Consider the following 22,381-nt stretch of genomic DNA (forward strand, 5'->3'; position numbering starts at 1 on the left):
CGTAGTCCGTCCTTCGTACGCTACTGCCGCTAACAGAAACAATGAGAGGCTCGGGACTACAGGGATCTAGTGATGTTTTCCACCGGCAAAGCATGAACGGTGAGACTCGGTACGGAGCTGGACTGTAGGAAGTGAAGTTGTTTTCCTGTTCAGCCGTTAGCAGAAGGAGTTTTCACTCACTTAGCTGCTAGCTGAAATGGCCCTCAAGATTTGAAAGCGGAGCTTTCCCCCGTTTGTGTAGTGTGTTGTGTGTGTGTCGTTTGAATAATGGCTGTGTCATCGTCCCGTGTCACCAGGGCTGCTCCTTGGCTGCAGGTTGAATCCGGCCCTGAGTGATCCGATCCTAAACTTAAGGGTGCATTAATGATGCACTGAAATGCAGTCACTCAGACCCCAGTCAGAGGTTGTCCGGACTAAATCTAATTATTTGAAGCAGTGACGCTGCAAATGTGCTGTGACCCCCACTGGAGAGATGTCTCCTCCTCCCACTCCTCCACGTGGTGAAGCACTAAAGATCTGTGCCGGACCCTGAAGCTGAGGCCATCGTAAGTTATTTGCACCAGGAAGAAAAACCTAAACCTTTTAAAGTGCATGGTTTTGTAGCCAGTGGCCACGGTTACATGATGTTTTTTTAATTCAGAATTAATTATTCCGAATTAAATAATTCAGAATTAAACAATTTTCCTTCGAGTTTACATGGAAATAGTAATTCCTAATTGAGGTTTACATGGAAAACACGTTTGATCGGCTTTCTCCAATTCCTCTTAAGGTCTGGGGGTTGGGAAGGTTCTGATTGGATAGGGGGGCGGACCGGAAGTTAAACTACCGGAAGAAAAACAAACTTAGCCGCTACAACTTTGAAAATGCTCACAATTTTTTTGTTTCCTGTTTCCATCTGTTCTTTTAATTATTTCCAGGTCCTCCAAGCTATTTATTAAATAAATGGTCTCTGCTCTTGACCACCGTTTACTGCGTGCTGCCATCTTGAAACTTTGTTTTTAAAACAAGCCCAGCGTGGAATATAGGTGTCATGGAGACAGACGGGCGAGGGAGCGAGCAGCGCAGAAAGACTGGAATTAATTTAAAGCGGAATGAGTGTTTACATGATCACGGAATTATTCTATTCGGATTTAAAATCAGAATAAACCAGTCACTTACTTCGGAATTAAGTTTAATTCGGAATGGCCATTTTCATTCGGCATTAGGTGTTTACATGGTAATTTTTACTCATTTTAAATTGGATTTCATTTTAATTCTGAATTAAATAGGAATTAAACTTCCTATGTAAACGCACTCAGTGTGTTTGATTATGGATTGGCTTTGCTGCGTGGGCGGCATGGAGGGAGGATCTGGTCCCGGCTGGTCATTGGGGACAGTCTTATGGCAGGTTTTGCCCAGTTGTGAGTGGGTCAACCAGACCCTGAACCAGAACCAGGCCCTTTGGAAACATGCATCTTTAGCAACGGTTCGGTCTTGCCTCATGGAGTTGCTGCAAGATAAAGCCGTTACAGGGATTTTGGTTTTGGCTGATGGCAGAGCGGTGCATTTGTCAGACAGAGGGACTAAATCCAAGTGAATATTCAATGCAAACCGTTAATGTCCTTGGCCGGAAATTAACAGCTGATTTTAGCTGATTGAAATGGCTGTTTCTTCTTCCTGAACTGAGGATATTACTCCTATTATACTTTCTCATGTGTATCAGGGGTGCCCAAACTTTAGGGTACCACCGTGCATGTCAACAGCTTCTTCTTAATCATAATTAGCTGGGGACTTGGTGCCCACCGCCTCCCAGGGTAACCTGTAATTAGAGGGAACATCAGATTTGGACCGTGCTGACGGTCATCTCTAACAACATTTCATCATCTCACAGGAGCTTTCTATAAGAAAAACAGCCTCCTGGCAAAATGGTGATGAAAAGGAAACTTCAGAGCTGCCGCTCCTTTTTCTTTTGTGTGGTGGGGGGGGGTGAACCTCTGATTATTCATGATCCAGCAGACGACGGATTCACGAATCTCTCCGGCATCCAGCCCCACCAGAGGAGTTTTAACAGCCAGCTTCCCGAGGCCCCGCAACAACTGACAGAGCTGTGAAACGGCTGGATGTGCCAGTGAAGTCTGGCTAATCCCCTCCCAGAGATAAAACAATGTGAGGCGCTGTAATTAAACTTTAATGAACCCAGTGGGGAAACATAATTGTGTCTTGCGTCGCAGCAGCCAACAAAATGTCCAGTGCAAATAGAGCGGTGGTTAAATAAACAGATCCAACAGGCGTATTTGTGGGAGCGCCCTGCAGGAAGTCCCTCCACAGCGCCGTTGAATATTCATACGTTATGTTGCATAAATCAAACTCCTGTTAAACGTGTTAAATGTGCTGCAGCTTCATCACTCTCTGACTGAAATGAAGTGGATGCTCACATTACCCTGATGGTGATGTCAGTCTCCATCTGAGGAAACTGCTTTCAAAACCCCATCAGAGCACTTCCTCATCAGAAGAATAATGCGTGTGCGGCGGAGAGGAACCGGGTCTCCCAGGTGACCGGGTTATTACTGTGAATCCAAAACCGTCTGGTTAAGTTCCTCTGGAGTTTGAGATAACAAAGCAAAACTTCATCCCCATATTGGCTCAGTGTCACCAGTCACACACTTTTTTTAGGGTCTGCTTGGACTTTGCAGGAACAAGTCCATTCTCTTTTTTTTTTTTTTTTTTTTTTTTTGAGAGGAAGAACACAGCCCTTCTGTTTATTTTAACTTTGAGATATTAACTTTTTTACTTTATAGTTTCGTAAATGTTTGATCAAAAGTGAAGGTTTCTATATTTAGAATTTAGAATATATTTAAAATGCACATGCACAAATATCAATGTATATAATATGAAATAGATTTTAACATTTTATATTTATTTGGAAATAAAATTGTTTTTACGAAATGATGAATTAATAAATTAACATATACACTTAATTTAAGATATTTTTATTTGTTTCACCAGACAGAAAAGGGTGTTTTATTGTTTTAAGAGACCAAATGTCTTACAGACTGGCTTATTTTAGGGAAAACGGACAAGATGCCAAGACTTTATTGTAATTTTCATATCAGTTTTACCTCCTGCACCTTGAGCACTGATCAAATACTTTTTTTTTTCTTTGGTCATGTACTAAACTTAGCTGCAGGTTTTGTTCCACATACATTTTTTTTTTTTTTTTTTTTTTTAGCATCTGTTGTAGCAGAACATTCCCCAAGATAAATAGAAATATAATCCCTTCTCAAGTTCATTCTCATCTGCAGCTTAGATGTCATGTGCTCCATCACATAGATTTTTTGTTGTTGAGTTCTTGTTGGTGAGAGTGTCTTCTTCCAATTTATAGTTACAGTCTTTCTTGCAATCATCAAAGTATACGTAGCATATATCTCTTGTCCCTGCTTGTTACATTGTCAGGGAATACTCCCATTACAAATAGCATAGCACTCAAAAGGTCTGTTATGTATAGGGCTGTAGCTCACTGGAACAGTCTCCCCCCACACTTGATTTCAACCACAGGAGTGGCTAGTTTCAAAATTAAACTGAGAGAAGCTGTGTTTCAACATAATATTATGTTACATTAGTCTATTAGAAAACTACGTTAAGGGAATCCATTTATGTTAATATTTCTATCAATCAGGTTACTTATTAATTTACATTGTACTCGGTACATTACATTCTACTCTGTAATTTACATTAATTTGCATTGTATTATTCAATGTTTATATTATTATTAGTAGTATTATTTAATGTTCATATGCACTGAGAAATTCATGTTAATATTTTCAGGTTAATTGATCCATGTAATTCTTTGTATAAATGCTGTATTGTTGATTAATTGTTTGATTTAATGTGGACCCCAGGAAGAATAGTCTTCATATTTATGAGGACTAATGGGGATCCAATAAATAATAAACAATAAATAATAAACTTAAATAATTTATGTATGTATATGCATATGTATGTGTATATATATGTATATATATGAAATATAGTAATAATGCACATATATATACCTTTGGTTTCTACCTTCATGGTATCAATCATTAATATGTGTGCAGACAAGGTAAAAAAAAAAAAAAAACAATAAATAATAAACAATAGGATCCATAGGGATTACAGTCTTCAATATCTTTTCAATCTCCTCCTTTACATCTCACCAAAACCTTTCCAGTACTGGACAGTCCCAGAAGACGTGAATGATCACCAATCAACCATTCCTCCAAAAAAGTGGAGATACTGGATGTTTATAAAATGTTGAGACTACTGACAAGGAATCTTGCAAGAGTAACAAAATGTCATCTGCAAACAATTTTATTTTGTATTCGTTCCCTCTTTCATCTAATAAGCCCTGTACTTTTGGATTCTGCCTTATGGTTTCTGCCAGAGGTTCAATACTAGAGATGCACCGATCAGGATTTTGAGGGCCGATCACCAGTATCGACCGATCCCGATTTTGCCGATCACCGATCACACCGTGAAATCCATAAATCTGTCAATATTGTTGTCTCATGTACACGACACTGACATTGTATTATTAGGTATAAAAATTAGGAGATTATGTGTAAACTCGGCTTACAAAGAGTAAGTGTAGTTTAGTGGCTTCAGCTTTCCTGTGGTAATAATTATGTACATGTGCAGCAACACAGACAACAGCAGACATGTCACTCTCTCAAAGTTGATACAAGTTGTAAACTACCTTAGTTTTCCTGTGGAAAGAGGAATTAAATCTTAAAATAAAAATTGATTATGAATTATTAAGCTTTGTGAAAGCTTTAGCGGTAGCATCAGCCGCGTGTGAGGAAACTCTTGTAGTGAAGCAAAACTCTTCACACTAGAGCTCCACATGTCACTCGTGAAGTGACTGACACGACTGTCATCCTGCATGAGGGTTTGGACTGTAAATAGTCTAGTAAAACTCTGACAGGATTTCATCAGTGAAATAATTACGACGCGGCAGCGTGCACCGCAGATCCAAGCTGCTAACGTGTTTAAACCCGATGTCTTCTACAACTGAAAGCGGCTGATGAGCCAAGCATAGGAATTCATTACCTTACGATGTAGTTCTTTATTTTTCTTCCTGTCGTTTATAAGTGTCTGTTACAGGTGTTTCAGCTGAGTTAGTGCCGTTGCTGCGCGCTCCTTTTTTTTCTCTGCCTTAGCAGCAGCCAACTTTGAAAACTCCCTGTGTACTCCGTGTGAAGAACTTTCAAATGTCTAATAAGCTTCGTTGTGTTGAAATTCTTTTGCAACATTCCTCCTCGTGGTATCTCCTTTGGACACACTTTGCAAACTGCAAATTTGTTGTCCTTTTCAGACATTGTAAAACTCCCACACCGACGAGGCCGACGCCCACGTAGGACAGCTCGGTATGAGATGCGGGAATGCAGGCGCGGGCGGGGTGTGTTGTTGTAAACGTCATCAGATCGGCTGCTCTGAACTATTATTTTCTGATCTCCGATCAAAACCGATAGGGCCATTACCGAACACAAGCCACAGACCCAGATGCACATCTATCATCTCCTCCAGGTTCTACATCTTTAGTGTTGTTGTCTTCTTCGTTTAGATCACACAATCAAATACGTCACAGCAGCTTCACTCCAACCTCCTACTTTTGATCTGGGTATTGAAAAGAAACGAGGGCAAGGCGTGACGAGTTGAGTCGGGCTGAGTAGGTACTAGTGTAAAAGCGCCATCGACTGGATCCCCTGAAAGAACGCTCCATTTTCTAGATTTAGCGAGATGATGTCCTCACTTTTCCTAATAAAATACTAATTATGGATAAATACCTAACTGAAGGTCATGGTGACTGACAACAACAAAACCACAAAGACTATCTACACGAAAACAATGATTTGATTTAAGAACATCTATTTAATCAACTCATTTATGAGAAAAAGACAATACACCTTTATAAAGTTCAGCCTTTAGTAAGGTGATGCAGAGCTTAAAGCCAGCTGGTGAATCACACTAGGTTTCTTTACTTCTTATCTCATTTTGAATTCAAATAACGCATCTGTGTGGGAGGTAAAAAGATGAAAACACAACAGTCTCACGGTGCGTCATTCCAAAGCTATTTATGTAGTTTACTGTTCACAGTGTTGCAGAGAGGCATTAAATCCCACACCTCCTTATTTCCTCCTGTGTCTCGTCGGCGAGCAGCGGCTCCCTTTGGAGCTCATGTGCAGCAGTCTGTCTGCAGGACCTGCTGCAGACCTGAGACGTGTCTCATGGCTGGCCCAGACCTCGCCCTGCCAGATGTGCTCGCCGTCACAGGCCGGTGTGAGTGAAGGGAGCATCCCAGAGAACCTGCGGGCTGACCGGCCTGCTCTCATCCAAGCTCAGCAATGTTGACGAAGAATTATGCAAAACACTGAGGATGACCAGAATCTACGGAAGAGTATTAGGGCCAGGCAGGAGAAAAATAAAAATAATATTTTATAGGAGGAAGATTCTTTTTTCATTATGCACTTCGAGAAAAAAGTCAAAATGTTGGAAAAAAGTCAAAATATCGAGAATAATGTTGAAGTAAAATTTCGAGAAAAAAGTCGAAATGTCGGAAAAAAGTCAAAATGTCGAGAATAATGTTGAAGTAAAATTTCGAGAAAAAAGTTGAAATGTTGAGAAAAAAGTCGAAGTCGAAATGTCGAGAATAATGTTGAAGTACAATTTCGAGAAAAAAGTCGAAATGTCGGAAAAAAGTCAAAATGTCGAGATTAATGTTGAAGTACAATTTCGAGAAAAAAGTCGAAATGTTGAGAATAATGTTGAAATGTGATTTGAAACACATATCACATTTATGCAGTTGCATAACTTCAGAAACTACCCTTAACGTTCCACTCCAAGGATGTTAGTTAGTTAGTTAGTTAGTTAGTTAGTTAGTTAGTTAGTTAGTTGCTGCAGAGCTGTCAGTCGCTCTCCTAACTGGATTTGATGGACCAGAGGAGACATTTTGCTTTATTCACGAAATTGTATTTCAACTTTATTCTCGAATTTTTGACTTTTTTCTCGAAATTGTATTACAACTTTATTCTCGAAATTTTGACTTTATTCACAAAATTTCGACTTTTTTCTCGAAATTGTATTTCAACTTTATTCTCGAAATTTTGACTTTATTCACAAAATTTCGAGTTTTTTCTCGAAATTGTATTTCAACAATATTCTTGACATTTTCGACTTTTTTCTCGAAATTGTATTACAACTTTATTCTCGAAATTTTGACTTTATTCACAAAATTTCGACTTTATTCTCGAAATTGTATTTCAACAATATTCTCGACATTTTCGACTTTTTTCTCAAAATTGTATTTCAACATTAATCTCGACATTTCTTTTTTTTCTCGAAGTGCACAATAAAAATAAATCTTCTCCCCTCAAATATTTTTTCTCCTGCATGGCCCCTAATATTCTTCCGTAAACTGTCAAATTAAACTGTATATATTATTTCATATGTCATATACCGTATTTTACATAATAACAGCCAAGTAACTAAATCATGGCAGCTGCAGTGACCATTTTCAATTATTTTTGTCTCATCTAAGACACTTTTACATGAACTCATCAAACCTCCTATTAGCTTTGTTATTAGTTTAGAAAAATAAAACTGTCGCGAGTAATGCTTCTTCCTTAAACGAGATGGCGTTGTTTCCGTTTCCAATGCATAAGTGAACGTGTGTTGAAAAAGGCCCAACACGTCGTGTTCTCGTCGTAAATTTCCTGCAGCAACCGAATGACAGAATAAAAGACTGACCATCTCTGGTGGTGCCGGCGAGAAAAGAAAACACTAACTTCCTCTTCCAACCCCGTTGCCAAGCTGTTCACAGATTGATTTTGACTCTGGGTCGTCCATTAATTCACAGCACGTCTTGGATATACTGTTAATTTAGCGTGGAAGCACGAGTCCAGGGACAGTTTCTCCTGTTTTAGCTGATACGACCCTCTGAAAATAAAAATCAGACTATTTCTTTGTGCTGAAGAGGGAAGCAATGGCCAGCCAGGTTCGGATCAATCGATGGGAGACAAAAAGAACAAGTTGTAATGATTTGTTTGAGTTTTTCAAACAGGTCTTTTTTAAAGTCTTTAAGAAGTGAGCACTGAATCGCTATCCGTAGCCACAAGCCATCCATGTTTTTAGTTTTCTATAGTTTTAAAGGCCAAGATGTGGAGTTTTTTCGTTACGTACGCCTCATATATCGAACAAAGATGTGTGTTTATGAACTGGTGTTATGTCTCACATGTCTTAGTAAACTGATAGACTGCATATCTGTGAAATGTTGTATTATTTAAGCATCCCTGGGATACCTCTGGGCTCTGCTTTGGGCACTGCCCCTGTTTTTTATGATAAATGTAGATTATCCTAATATTTTTATCTTGTTTGACCCGAGTGAAAGACATAATATACCCTGCTCAGCACTGATGATGTCGTCCTCAGACGAGAGCAGGGGGATATTCACCTCAGAGCAATCTGAACCGTTGATAATACAGAGTTATTACGCTGCGGTACTTAAGTGTTTATGCAAATCAGGTCTTATTTCCCAGGTGAACGACCCAATTTAGTCTTAGCATGTTTATGTTATTTAATTTGCGTTTAATCTTATGTCTGCTTCTATCCAATTATTATCTTGTGTGTTCTGTGGTTTGAATGATCCTAACATGTTGTAGTTAAAGTTGTAAAAAGGTAAAAGAAATTCTTCCGGCTTAGGCAAGTTTATTTGTATAGCACAATTCAACACAAGGTAATTCAAAGTGCTTTACATCAACATTAAAAGCGGCAAGACACAATTAAACAGTAAATAACAAGTAAAATGAAATAAAATGATAAGAAAAGAGGTAAAATAATAAAAAGCACAAGTTTTTAAAAAATAAGGGCAGTAGAGTACAGCAGGTGAGATACTCAGTAAAAGGCAAATCAGCTAAATTTGTTCATAAATGGCAATCCTTCATAGATCATTTTAACTCATTGAAGACTCTACCCACCGACTGACTCCCCCTCCCTTAATTTTCTTTTCATTTCTTTTATTTGTTTTTATTATTGTTATTTATGTTGCATTTTATGTTTTATTTATTTCCATTTAATGGGATATCAGTGATGGGCATTTGCATCTACCACTGCATTTGTTTTTTGTATGCACTTTTGCTCATCCATTACTTTCCTCCATTGATCATTTCTTGCTCATCTGTTTATTTATTATTTAACGCTACAGAGACTCTGTTCCTTAGTTAGGTTTTGTGTGTTAAAAAAAAGGGGACAATGTATAATGTATAATGCGTATCTTTGATTGCATGTATCCATGTTATCATTATATGTTGTTTTTTCTAAAAAGATTAATAAAAAAAAAAAAATCATAAGTATTTAATTTAAGAGTACACTTAAATAACAAATAAAATGATATAAAATGATAAGAAAAGAGGTAAAATAATAAAAAGCACAAGTTGTTAAAAGTTGTTGCTTAGATTTAATCTTCATGTTATCTCCATTTAATTCGTTTCTACCACTTCTTTCATTTTTCCTGTCTCATGACTTCAGGAAAATGTGTACACCCCCCCCTCGTACGGCTGATAACGCCCGCTGTCTGTTTTTCTCTCATCAGAGATGGAGTCCTTTCGTATCCTGCTCTACTCGCTCATCTTCCTGCTCAGCGCCTTCGGCAACCTGCTGATCATCGTGGTCCTGATGCTGAACAAGCGCATGAGGACCGTCACCAACTCCTTCCTGCTGTCGCTGGCCGTCAGCGACCTGATGATGGCCGTCTTCTGCATGCCCTTCAATCTCATCCCCAACATCCTGAAGGACTTCATCTTCGGAGCCACCATGTGCAAAATCGTCACCTACTTAATGGGTGAGCCTAAATGACACCCATTATGAGCCCAGGGTGGTACCGCTTGAGACTGTGACGGGGACCTTCAGTGGAACTATATCTGTTGAATATCATCTGTTGTATCTTTAAGCCACATATACAACATTTAAAAACATTAATACTAGTGCTGTCAGGCGATTAAAAAAATGTATCTAGTTAATTACAGGATTTATGATTACTTCATCTAATTAATCGCATTTTAATCTCATATCTGCTAAAGGTCCCCAAATAAAGAATTCGAATTCTAGGACATTACAAAATTGCAGTGCACGACTAATCAATTGAATACACTAAGAAGAGAAGATTTGAAATCCACATTTTTATTGGTGAAGTGTGTTTCATAAATGAAATTCAAAAGAAAAAATATCTTCCTGTTCAGATGGTTGTGCATCTGTGCACGTTGGCCTGGGGGAGTGGTTTTAATGCGGTTTGGTTATGACACCATTCCTCCTTGATCGTCTTCCACGATTGGAATCGGCCTGCAATCAGCAGCAACCCACTTTGCGATTGAGTTTGTCAGTTTTTCTGTCGTGGCTTTGCTCATTCGTTTCCCAGATTCTGCAAACGTGGGTTGGCGAAGTGAGCTCACGCTAGCACTAGTACCTGTAACGTTTACAGTGGAACTTGTCCGGACGTGTTTAGTGTTTAAATGATAATTCAGGCTGGAGCAGCTCCGGTCATAGGAACATTCTTTTTTATAAAATGTACAAATCACTGCGTTCTTGTTGATAGTCCCGTCTTCTTTCTTTTTATACATAAACTTGCCGTTCAAAGGCTCTAGCAAAGATTTGCTCGCCTCGCTCCCCTGAGTCGCATCCAGGTCTGTCACCTGCTTTGTTAGTTTGACTAGCAGTAGGAGAGACGTGACCTGCCACTGCCAAGTGGCCTACAGGTCCCTCAATGGGACAAATTTTGGGACGCATTTTGACACTCATAATTAATTGCATTAATTTTCGGGTTTATTAGCAGTGTAATTAATTAATCTAATTAACGCGCTAAACTGACCGTCCTAATTAATCCATTTGTTTGTTCAGTTAAAATAATAAATTAATGCCAATTAATTAATGCCTAAATTTGCCGTTTCAAACACCAAACGGTGCATTCACACCAACCCTGCTTGGTCGGCTTTAAAGGGATAGTTCCTTTGCTCGGAAAGTCCGGTTTGTCCGGCAATCGAACTCCGGTGCAGATCAAAGGAGCAGACTTTGGTGTGCCTAACAACTTAGATATCGACTGCTTCAAGCGATCAGGGAAGTGAGAAAAGGCGGGACTTTACACAGACACACAGATTGATGGTCAAGTGTGAACAATTAGGGATGAGGACACAAAACGGGGCTGTTTTACAAAAGTAGGATTCAGAAATCCTGGATAAATCCAGGCTGACATACAGTAGCGCCATCAGTTCATCCTAGCATTTCACCAAGGCCAAACCAGGCTAGGCGTGGCTTTGTCCAGCCAGGTGTAAGTAATCCAGGTAAATGCGTGACCAGAGATTTCTTCAAAAGACCATGATATCGACCAGATTCACTGATTCTACAACAGATAAATCGCAGTGTGTCCTACTTCTCACCAAGGAGCAACATCTTTTGATGGAGGCTCATGAAGACAATAAGTACATCATACTAAAGAAAGTAAACACTGCCACCATCTCCAGAATCCAGCAGCAGAAGAGCTCATTCTTTATGGAGCCAAATCAAGGCCAAAAGTTTTGCTAATTTGAAAATAAAATTTGAACCTGAAAATTCAAGTTTTGATCATGAACTTATTTTTTTACAGTTTTAATTTTTTTTTTCAGTATCAGATCTTTTTTTCAGTTTCAGATCTTTTTATTTCAGTTTCAGATCAAAAAAAAGATCTGATACTGAAAAAAAAAATTGAAACTGTAAAAAAATAAGTTCATGATCAAAACTTGAATTTTCAGGTTGATATTTTATTTTCAAATTAGCAAAACTTTTGGCCTTGATTTGGCTCCATAGTTCTTGATATAAATGAAGGGAGGCCTGTTTTAGAGGGGATCCGGGGGGGGGGGGGGGGGAGCCACTGACTGTGTCCCACCCCCCCTTTCGTACATCATTCCACCACTGAATATGTAACATTATCACATTTTTGTAGGACTGGACTGACTGACTAACATTAATCCAGTGAGTATTATTCAAAGAATATTGGCACCTGTCCACACCAGGTTAATATGAGTTTGGTTCATGATGGAATGACTGAAATAAATTAATCAATTCAAAAGAATTAAATGTGTTTGGGGAAAGTTAAAGGAATATATGCATATATTCTTTTAATGTCAAATACACTATTCTGATGGTGCTGCAAAGAGTGGCTTTGGTAAGACTATCGGCTCCTCGACTGCATGTACAAAAAACACACCACTTGGGAAATGTCTGAACCCTACACAGATCACCTGTGTGTGGGCGTGGCTCCGCTCGGTGCGGTGCTGATGTTGGGGACCCAGTAATCTGCACAGGTAGCATCCGGCATCCCCAGAAAAGTGCTAACGCTCATGAAGTTAATTGTCGGGAGAAGACCTGTCAGACCTGTCATGAAACACTCTGCTTCAACATGCTTCATCATCGACAAAAGCATTCAAAAATGGCCCCTTGTGAAGGACGACACGTGTTTGGAGCTACTTACATGACTTGACTTGATGACACCACTTTTTCTTCTTTATCAGTCGTTTCTCTGATCCCCTCAACACATCCGATAGAGTTAAAGACCTTTCTGACAACATGATCGAACAGTAGCAATGCCCGCATGGATCATTATGAAATGGGGGATAACCATCCTAATATTGAATGAATGAATGAATGAATGAATGAATGAATGAATGAATGAATGAATGAATGAATGAATGAATGAATGAATGGTTTATTCCGGACAGAATACATTGAAAACATTTACATGTTCATTTCACAAATAAAAATAAAAGGTAAATTGAAATGTCCGAAAAAGGAGTAGGCTGAAGCCAAGGGCTTATTATAGCCTATCCTGTGCAGTGTATATCATTCACACAATATGGCATCCGGTGGATAATAATACACAAATAAGAAAAGAAATATATAATATATATATATAAAAAGAAAACAAAGAGAAACTGTCATTGCATTATATTATATAAAAATAGTAATACCAATAATGCAAAAATGGGTATATAGTGGTGCTATTTTCATGTTAATCTATAATAGGCTATACAAACATAATTAACAGATTTCTTTATAACTGTTTATCGTTTTATATTTAAACATTTTTTTGAAATCATAAATTGAGGTACACATTCTTAAATCCTTATCACAGCAATTCCACAATTTGACACCTTTCACGGAAACACAGTTTTCTTAAAATATTAAATATTATATTATTTATTAAAATAATAATAGTTCTTGACTGAACGTTAAGATGAATCAGTGGTTTATTATTGCATCTGATTTTTTTTTTAAAGACAGATGAAGACAGATAAGAGAACAGAATCAGGACAGAACAGATAACAAGGCTTAACTCAGCCTGGTTGTTAGCCTGGTCTGGAGCAGGCTAGCTCCATAGGATAAATCACCATGGTAACCTAGGTGCTACTGCTTTTGTGAAACCGAATCCAGGCTTAATTCAGCCAGAATATCCAGAAAATCCCGCCTCATTCCACTATCCTGGCTTTGTGAAACAGCCCTCGGGAGTTATTATGGTGTTAAGTATGGCGCTAACCTGTTGTGTCTCACATAACATGTCTGGGTGAAACAACGAACTAAGGACATGGTCTCTCTTGTGAATGTGCTGTGGATCCCTGCAGTTTTAATCTTTATCTTAATCATTAAACAAATTAATTGGTCAAGAAAATTCAGTTGCCATGAAGTAGTGATCTTTTAAATTCTTTGAGGCCAGACATCAAGCCCTGTTTCTTCTTACCTTCGGACCTGAGGGGAAGAGCAAATGCCCGAATGGGGACTAATCAGAACATAGCAGACTTGGCTTGTTTTAAACCTAATTTCTGAAGAAATTTGCAGTTTTCTAAAATGCTACTGGAACAAAAAGCTCAAAGTTCAGAATAACTGATTTCCATGGCATAGACTGAGCCAATTATTTCTATAATTATACTGTACACAATGAAGTGTAGTCATGCTGAACACAACTGACAAATACGAGGCAAAATCTGCATTTGGTAAGCGGGGTAATAAGTGTTAGATTAACTTGACACAGAAATCTGTCCTTTTGTCACGCTGGCAGTTAATTTCACACGTTGCTCTGCATCTAACAAAGGCCATTTTTGCAGAGACGGTTGCTCTGGGCCTAGTTTTCCCGTCAGAGGGTGAGCATCGCTCAGAAAGGGCTTGAACACATCTACAGGAGCAGACTTAGCGGTGAGCTGACTCTCTTCAGAGTCAAGGTGCCACGCGGGGCCTGAGTCAGACCCAAGATCCGCTCTAAAACTTAGTTTCTTCTCTTCAGCCTGAGCTCTGAATGGTTCAGGGGAGGTATTGAGCGCTGAGGTTCACAATCCTATTATTGTCTCAGAGATGCAATGATCCGACGGAGAGGACAGGCTCGCCACATCTCCTTTTCAATTACAGGGCTCTCTGATCTGTGATGAGATGAAGGGCCATCGGGGCTGCCAGGGGCTTCAGACACTAACAATATTTTTATACCTTTGTATTATTTTTTTATTCTTGTTGTTTCAGTAAGGACTGCAGGGTACTTGTTGGAGAATGGATATTATGAATGACTGAACCAGCTGCACTAAAATGTAATTAAGCTGTAAATTATCACCAGGACGTCTTCAACTCTCGGTTAAATGTCCCTACTCGACTGCAGGTCCCCAAAAATAATTATGACAGTTCATACTCTTTGCAAAAGACTATAAATATTTGAAATGATTAGGGAGACCCCAATATCATTTTTTTCACACGAGTACGAGTATGAGTATTTAAATTGGTTTGCTTGCCGATACCGAGTTCCGATACGATACTTCCATCACAAAAATAACTACCATATTTTCCGCACTATAAGGTGCATCTAAAAGCCTTTAATTTTCTCAAAAACCGGCAGTGCGCCTTATAATGCAGTGCGCCTTATATATGATCATTACGGTAATTTCTGTTACTGTAGTCAGGGGGATTGTGGGTAATGTAGTTGGTGTCGCCGAAGTAATGGCGCTAAAAACTTCAGGAATCGTCACAGACGTTCAAGACAACAGCAGCGACGCTGACTCGCATAATGGCGACTTTGACGAGACAGAGCAAAGCTGGTTTTTATTTTGTTAATAAAGTTTGACATGCAGTACGGCACTTTTCTTCTTGTTTTTTTTTTGCATTTGCTGTAGGATTTTGTAACATTTCCTGTAGCGCAGCTCCATCAGGTAGATACGTAACTCAACCCCAGGCACTATAGTACGGTATTTTACCATATATTTAGCGCGCCTTATAATGCGGTGCGCCTTATATATGGAAAAAAGTTTTAAAATACGTCATTTATTGAAGGTGCACCTTATAATGCGGTGCGCCTTATAGTGCGGAAAATACGGTAGGCTAAAAATGCAATGAAAAATGCAATGAATTGGAAGACAGGTTTTATTTGCAAAAGATTAATTCAATAAAAATAAATAAAATGAGTAGAATGAGTAGAACTATTTCAAACAAAAAATTATCTTTCTGTGTAAATAAAAAGTCTCCACACTGGCACTGTCTTCACATTTAAGAAAATATCAAACATATAACATATCAATGAAACATCACATCGCGGCTCGAGTGCATTGAGAAGAGAAATCCTTCGTCTTCTCCAACTGACAGTGGCTGCTCATCCAGCGCTAGATAACAGGTTAGAGCCTCCGTTATTTTAACGGCCCGTGGGTCGTCTCTTGCCATCGTCGCTTCAAAGAAGGGTTTTATGAATGAAGGGTTTGTTTGGTGCTGCCTGACAGTAAACACTATCGTGGAGCAAATTTAGCATCTTTATATCCGATACCGGTCAATACTCTGTCAAATCTGATCAATGAGTTCATCAACCCTTTGCAAAGCTATCTGTTAGCGCACACATTAGACATATAATACACCGTCCTTCCTTCCAGCCGCCGTTCGTTCAGGCATCCATTCATCTGCCACGGCTCGATAATCACTTGAATCATTGCCCCGGTACCGTTTCGGTGGCAGTAATTAGATCGATGTTGTAATATTCCGTGTTTGCATCCCTCCATGTGCACGCTCTTCAATCACTTTTATGTATCCATGTTTGTGTTTTTGTCACTGGTTGTATGATGCAATTACCGAGCAACTTAGCAGATTGGTCTTTCAGCCTGCTCGGGGGTGCAGTTTGCAGAATACATGAGAATTTGGTTTTATTGTGACTTCTAGGTGGTTTTACAGGAAAGGCCATAAAGGTGTTGATGCCTCTAGTGATTCCCGTTTTCCTGCCTTTGGGCTTATTCAGAGTATTATGTATGAGTGCGTTGCCAGAACTTAAATCTGCTCTGCCAGGTGGAGATTTGCTGAGTTACAGCATCTCCTCTCCTCAACATTAACTTCCCAAGTATCACAGAGTCTTTGATCAGCGCTGCTGTCTGAGAACTCAGCCAGAGAGGCTTTAAAGAGGCAATAACTACAACGCATGAGACAAGGATATAATGGAAACTTGTTCCCACAGTGTAATATGCGAATGCAAAACGTAGCAATATCAGCAGCAGACCCCTTCAGGCGATATTGATAAGAATTAAAAAGTGACATTTATGTCTTTCTATAGTTATGATGCTTCTTAGTTGCTATAGTTAATACAGTAATTAAACTGGGACAGGGCTCTCTGGGGCTCAGCCCTGGCACATACGCTTTTTTAATCATTGCATGCATCATTATTCACATCACCAATGATTTGAGGTGACAGAAAAAGTATGGAGATCTCTGAGGATGTAAGGTCCACAGCAGTTTGCTAGACAGGGCTGCAAAGCAATTCAGAAGTGCTAAGACTGTAAAGCTTTTCATAGACGACAATGGGATACTATGGCATGGGCATTAAATAATCAGTTTGTCCTAACGGTGAGGTATAGCAGAGGTCGCATCATGGTTTGGGCTAGTTTTACCCTCCCGAGGGATCATTTGCTGTACGTCAGGTAAAAAATGAATACCCAAACTCACAAAAAAGTTTTAAAAAAAAGAAGAAAAAGATTGCTGCCGTGGTACCATGGCGATTATGGCTGAAAAAGTGATAAACTAGCTGTCTGTCATTCAGATTAGGAATATATATTTATTGCTTTCATCCCCGTCAGTTGTCATGGGTGTGAAATCAAACGACAGAGGCCAAAATGTTTTTTTGAACCAGACTGTAAACATGACTGTTTCTGCTCTGAAGTTGGACATTTTAAGAGTGAGGTGGGCCCTCTAATGAGCTGAGGGCCTCCGCTCTCTTGCAAGGTTCAACATGGGAGTCCATGGAGATCAGTGTTGTGCTAGTTACTGAAAAATAGTAACTAGTTACCATTACTAGTTACTTCATTAAAAAAGTAACTCAGTTAGTAACTCAGTTACTTAGACCAAAAAGTAATGCGTTACTATGAAAAGTAACTATTGAGTTACTTTAAATAAAAACATTATTTTAAATGCTCCCATTAATGCCCCTCTAGCCTTCATTTCAGCAGGTACTGTATGGATTTGCATTGTGCCTTGTGTTCTGCATTCTGATTGGCTAAACAGTCTCCCCGCTTCTTCACTTCCTGTGTCAATAATGTTGGTTGCTTAGCAACAAGCTGAGAACGGCCAATGAGCTTCAGCAGCAGCTGAAGAACGGGACTCTTTGATGAATCAGTCATTACAGTCTCAAATATAACCAATGGTGGCATGTCGGTTTATAAGAATCTTTTTGCCCAGAAGAAAAACAGCGACAAAACGACCTATAACTATTTTCTTCTCTCGAAAAAACACAGCTGTACCGATGGCTTTAGGAGAAAAAGACGCTACTGAGTCAGGAGCGGTGCAGTCAGAAGAGCAGTGGAATACGTGCAAGGCGGTGCTGATCTCCGCAATTTGAAGCCTTTTTAATTGTAAAAAGAATTTCACTTACTACAGGTTCTTTTTGGAACGTAACCGCTGCGAAAAACGAGGGATTACTGTAATGACAATATCTCCACGTTGCGAAACTCGCCGCCTCTCGGCTCTCCATGACCGCGGTGAAGTTAGTTTTATGTTGGATATTCGACAGACGTTCGCTCTGGGGGCATTTCTGTCGAATATCCAACGTAAAACTAACTTCCCAGCGGTCTCGCCATGACCGTCATGTTTTTGAAAGCACACACACATCCACACTACGTTTCCTCTAGTCTCCGCGTGCGGGGAAAAAAAGCTTCACTGTAGCCAGAAATAACGGAGTAACGCACCCTTGGTAATGGTAACTGCGTTACTGAATTAAAAAAGTAATGCGTTAGAGTATTAGTTACTGCAAAACTAACGGCGTTACTGTAACGCGTTACTAAATAACGCGTTAGTCCCAACACTGATGGAGATGGACTCGCTTTTGGAGCCAGCCTGCGGTCAGTCGAGGAACTGCAGCAGATCTTAGTTCCGCTTGAGCCTCAATCTGAAGATCAGATGCTCGTCGGCGCCTGGGTGCACGTTTGGCGAGAGGATTTGTGTCGACAGAGAAGCATAAATTAGGCTTTAGTCTTCATTGTTAAATGGACTCTCCATAATCTCCGTGCAATGGTTTTTGGAGGGTTATTCGCCTTGCATGAAACATTTCAGTTTGTAAACCTGGATTTCGCAGAGTCTGAATAAGCTGTGCTAGCAGTGCTAGTAAAGCTTGGATAACTGGCAGACTGAGCACTTCCTTCAGCAGTTTAACTATGTTGTCAATTTGTTTAGGCTACAAGGGTTGGCTGTTGAAGTTGAAAAGATAGAGGATAGCAACATTAGCATGTCTGAATTAGCATTAGTTTTTTCCACATCTTCTAAACAGTTGGATTTTTTTCAATTTACTATGTTTCAGAAGTATATTTCTCTTCATTTCAAATTTAAAAATAAATGAAATAATTAGAAGGAAACAGAAAATGTGCTAAAGAAAAATACCTAAAGGCCAGAGATAGTGCTGTTGGACCTCGAGTGACTGAGCGGTCTTTAAGCTTCATTTACAGTCAGTCAGATTTTAGAGTTCCATCACATAACAAAACCCTATTTACGACTAACTACTGTACATACAGTAGTGTACAGGAAATATAATGTATAAATACAGTTATATATGTGTTTCCTCTATTACTAGTTGTAGTTTGTTTCACAGCTCTTCTTTAGAGGCCGAATAAATCAGTCCATCTGTGGTGCTGATCTCAGATCAGTGTTGTTTGTTTGTGGGTCGATAAAACAGATGGTCCTGTGGTTCTGTAAGATATTGAAGTCACTGCAGAATCTTCTGGCTCTCTTTAGTTTCCAAAGAAAATGAACCAACTTATATAACCCATAAGTTGGGTTTATAAGTTTTACACTAGTACCTACTCAGAGGGACTCGACTCGCCACGCCCCGGTTTTGCACTTCTCCACTACGGGTCGAGGCGGATGGAGGCGTGCCGAGTTGATACTTTTTTCTGTATCTATTCTGCCGAGGTTCTAAGTGGCTCAGTCAGGCTGCATTTGACGTCATCACACTACAGACCACTGATTGGTCGGGGGGCCGTCAGACGTTTGAATCAGGAAGCGGGAATCAGCGCAAGAGCAACTCGCGGCTCGCGGCTTCCTCATTTTTTTTTTTTAAAAAGGTTTTTTTGGGCTCTAGTGGCCCTTTATTGAGATGCAGACTGGAAAGGGGTAGAGAGAGAGAACGGGGAAGACACGCAGCAAAGGTGCGCGGGCTGGATTCGAACCCGCGACCGCTGCAGGAGGAGGACTGTAGCCTCAGTATATGGCCCGCTGCTCAACCCACTGCGCCACCGAGTGGCCCGCGGCTTCCTCATTTTATCCGACAGGCAATTGCTGCAAAAAGTCTGTTTCATGATCCAACTCTGAGGTGCAGATGTTCATAAACCTGGTGGATGAGGAGAGAATTAAAAAAGGGATCTAGAGGCGATCAATCAATCAATCAATCAATCAATCAATCAATCAATCAATCAATCAATCAATCAATCAATCAATCAATCAATCAATCAATCAATCAATCAATCAATCAATCTATCTTTATTGTCACATCATATTACTGAGTAACTTGGGTAAAAAAACTTGTTTGTGCAGGCTCATCATTTGCAGTTAAAAGATAGACATAAAAACAAAGTGCATAGTGCATGAATAATCTACATAAAAACATAAAAACAGTATGTGGAATAAAAGGATAGAAAAACGATAACTAGTCTTGGGCTTGTGTGTATGATATAAAAATCTCTATTTGCAAGAGATAAGGAACGACTAGATCTACCAGGCACTCGGTTTTTTCTCAGCCGCTCGCGGCTCCAGCTGATTTCTCAGCAGCGCAGACACAAACAAACAAAAAAAAAAAACCTTGCCGCTTGAAGCTTCTCTCACTCTCATTTTTTAACCTGATATTGAACACAAGCCACAGACCCAGCAGCACATCTATCATCTCCTCCAGGTTCTACATCTTTAGTGTTGTTGTCTTCTTCGTTTAGATCACACAATCAAATACGTCACAGCAGCTCCAACCCGCCCACTTCTCATCTGGGTGTCTAAAAACAAACGAGGACGAGACGAGTGGAGGCGAGTCGAGTCGCGCTGAGTAGGTACTAGTATAAAAGCGCCATTAGTAGTCCAACCACCAGGCAGTTCACATGCTGGTTGTCTTTCAGTTTTTAAATCAAATTTGATCTTTAAATGATTGCATTTATCCCCCTTTTTCGGTGACAAGAAAGTAAGTTTGTAGGAACTCTGAGAGGCATTTTTAGTTTGTGTTAAATGTTTATTTAAATATTCAAACTAATGTTCATGAACCAACTTATATTTGCATTTTGTTAGCTCTGTAAAGCACTTTGAAAAGTGCCTCATATACAAAATGTATTTTTCTTTGCATCCTTTTTTATTATTCTTATTTCCCACTTTGCTCAACTTGAAAAGATATTTTAAAGCTTCCAGAGTGGTTTTGAGCCCGTGCATAAACAGATGAAACCCCCCCGTGTGGGATTGTGTCTCTCTTTCTGTCTGCACTTAACACTTGAAAGAGACGTGTGGGTGTGAGACTGGTTCTAGGAGACTGTCTCTTTTTTTCCTGCACTGTTAAGATCTGCATGTGTTGGCTCTGCCTCCCACATCCTTCTGCTGAGACAGAGCTGGACCCGCTCATGCAAGTGGAGCAGTTGTTGGCAGTCGTTACCAGTCGGACACGAGGGTACAGTAAAAGCATAACCTGCACCGTGTTTTTACCCAGAACCCATATAGACTGTGAAGTTTGTTAACAAAAAAACAAAACGAAGCACTCCCTGAGCGAGTTAAGGGAGATGAGAGGTCACATTTGGTCGTTCACATCCACATTAACACCCCTCTACATGGTTCATACCGTTTACACCTTCTACTCATTTGTCTATTTAAGGAGCAACTTGTTCCCATGTAGAATTTACTGGTTTGGTGCATTGATTTGTCACAGATTGGACGATGCATCAGGAGTTCAGTTCAGTTCAACTTTATTGTACCCGAAGGTACATTTGCCTTGCGAGATTAGCTTAATCAAAGTAAATCCCCCACAAACTGACTTCAGAAAAGAAAATCCACCTTTTGGAGTGAGTCAGAGCTCAGAGCTTAACTTCATATAGATGCTGCAGAGTGACCTCAAGAGACCCTTTTACACCAGACATCCATTAAATGTACCTGAGCTGAATCACCACTTTAAAAAGAAAGGGCCACATAGTCCTTACTTTTTTCCCCCATAATTGGCTTAGTATCTTATAGTACCTTAAAGTACCTTAAAGCCTAGCAGAGTTATTTCATGTCACATCAAGTCAACTGATAGTTCCTGATTATCAAATATAGCTACTTGTGTCAATTCAATTCAATTCAATTACATTTTATTTATAGAGCGTCTATTAGGAATGGGCGATATTTTACCGTTCATGATATACCGTCAAAAACATTCCTCACGATAAGAATTTGTCATCTCGCGGTAAAAACGATAAATTCCCGTTGATGACATTTTTGTGTAAAGCTGATTTATGGTTCTGCGTTAAATCCATGCACAACGTACGTGAAGGAAGGAAGGAAGGAAGGAAGGAAGGAAGGAAGGAAGGAAGGAAGGAAAGGAGGAAGGAAGGGAGAAAAGAGGAAGGGAAGAAGGAAGGAGAGAGCAGGAGGAAGGAAGGAAGGAAGGAAGGAAGGAAGGAAGGAAGGAAGGAAGGGAAAAAAGAAGGAACAAAGGAAGAAAGGAAGGAAGGAAATGAGCCTGAAAGAAAGAAAGAAAGAAAGAAAGAAAGAAAGAAAGAAAGAAAGAAAGAAAGAAAGAAAGAAAGAAAGAAAGAAAGAAAGAAAGAAAGAAAGAAAGAAAGAAAGAAAGAAAGAAAGGTAACAAACATGGCGAAGATAGATTTATAGTTAAAGAGATGGAGTTGAATTGGTA

At 39.6% G+C, this 22,381-nt stretch overlaps 1 protein-coding gene across 1 annotated transcript in view; it reads left to right on the top strand.

The window, feature by feature from the left end:
• LOC133425006 (cholecystokinin receptor-like) overlaps nt 1-22,381 on the top strand; it is a 64,803-nt gene that overhangs the window by 14,591 nt on the left and 27,831 nt on the right. The window contains exon 2 of the mRNA XM_061715643.1: nt 9,605-9,853. Within this exon, the coding sequence (XP_061571627.1) occupies nt 9,605-9,853 (249 nt within the window). The remainder of the gene's footprint in view (nt 1-9,604; nt 9,854-22,381) is intronic.

The sequence above is a fragment of the Cololabis saira genome, chromosome 24 (assembly GCF_033807715.1).
Source record: "Cololabis saira isolate AMF1-May2022 chromosome 24, fColSai1.1, whole genome shotgun sequence".
NCBI lineage: Eukaryota > Metazoa > Chordata > Actinopteri > Beloniformes > Belonidae > Cololabis > Cololabis saira.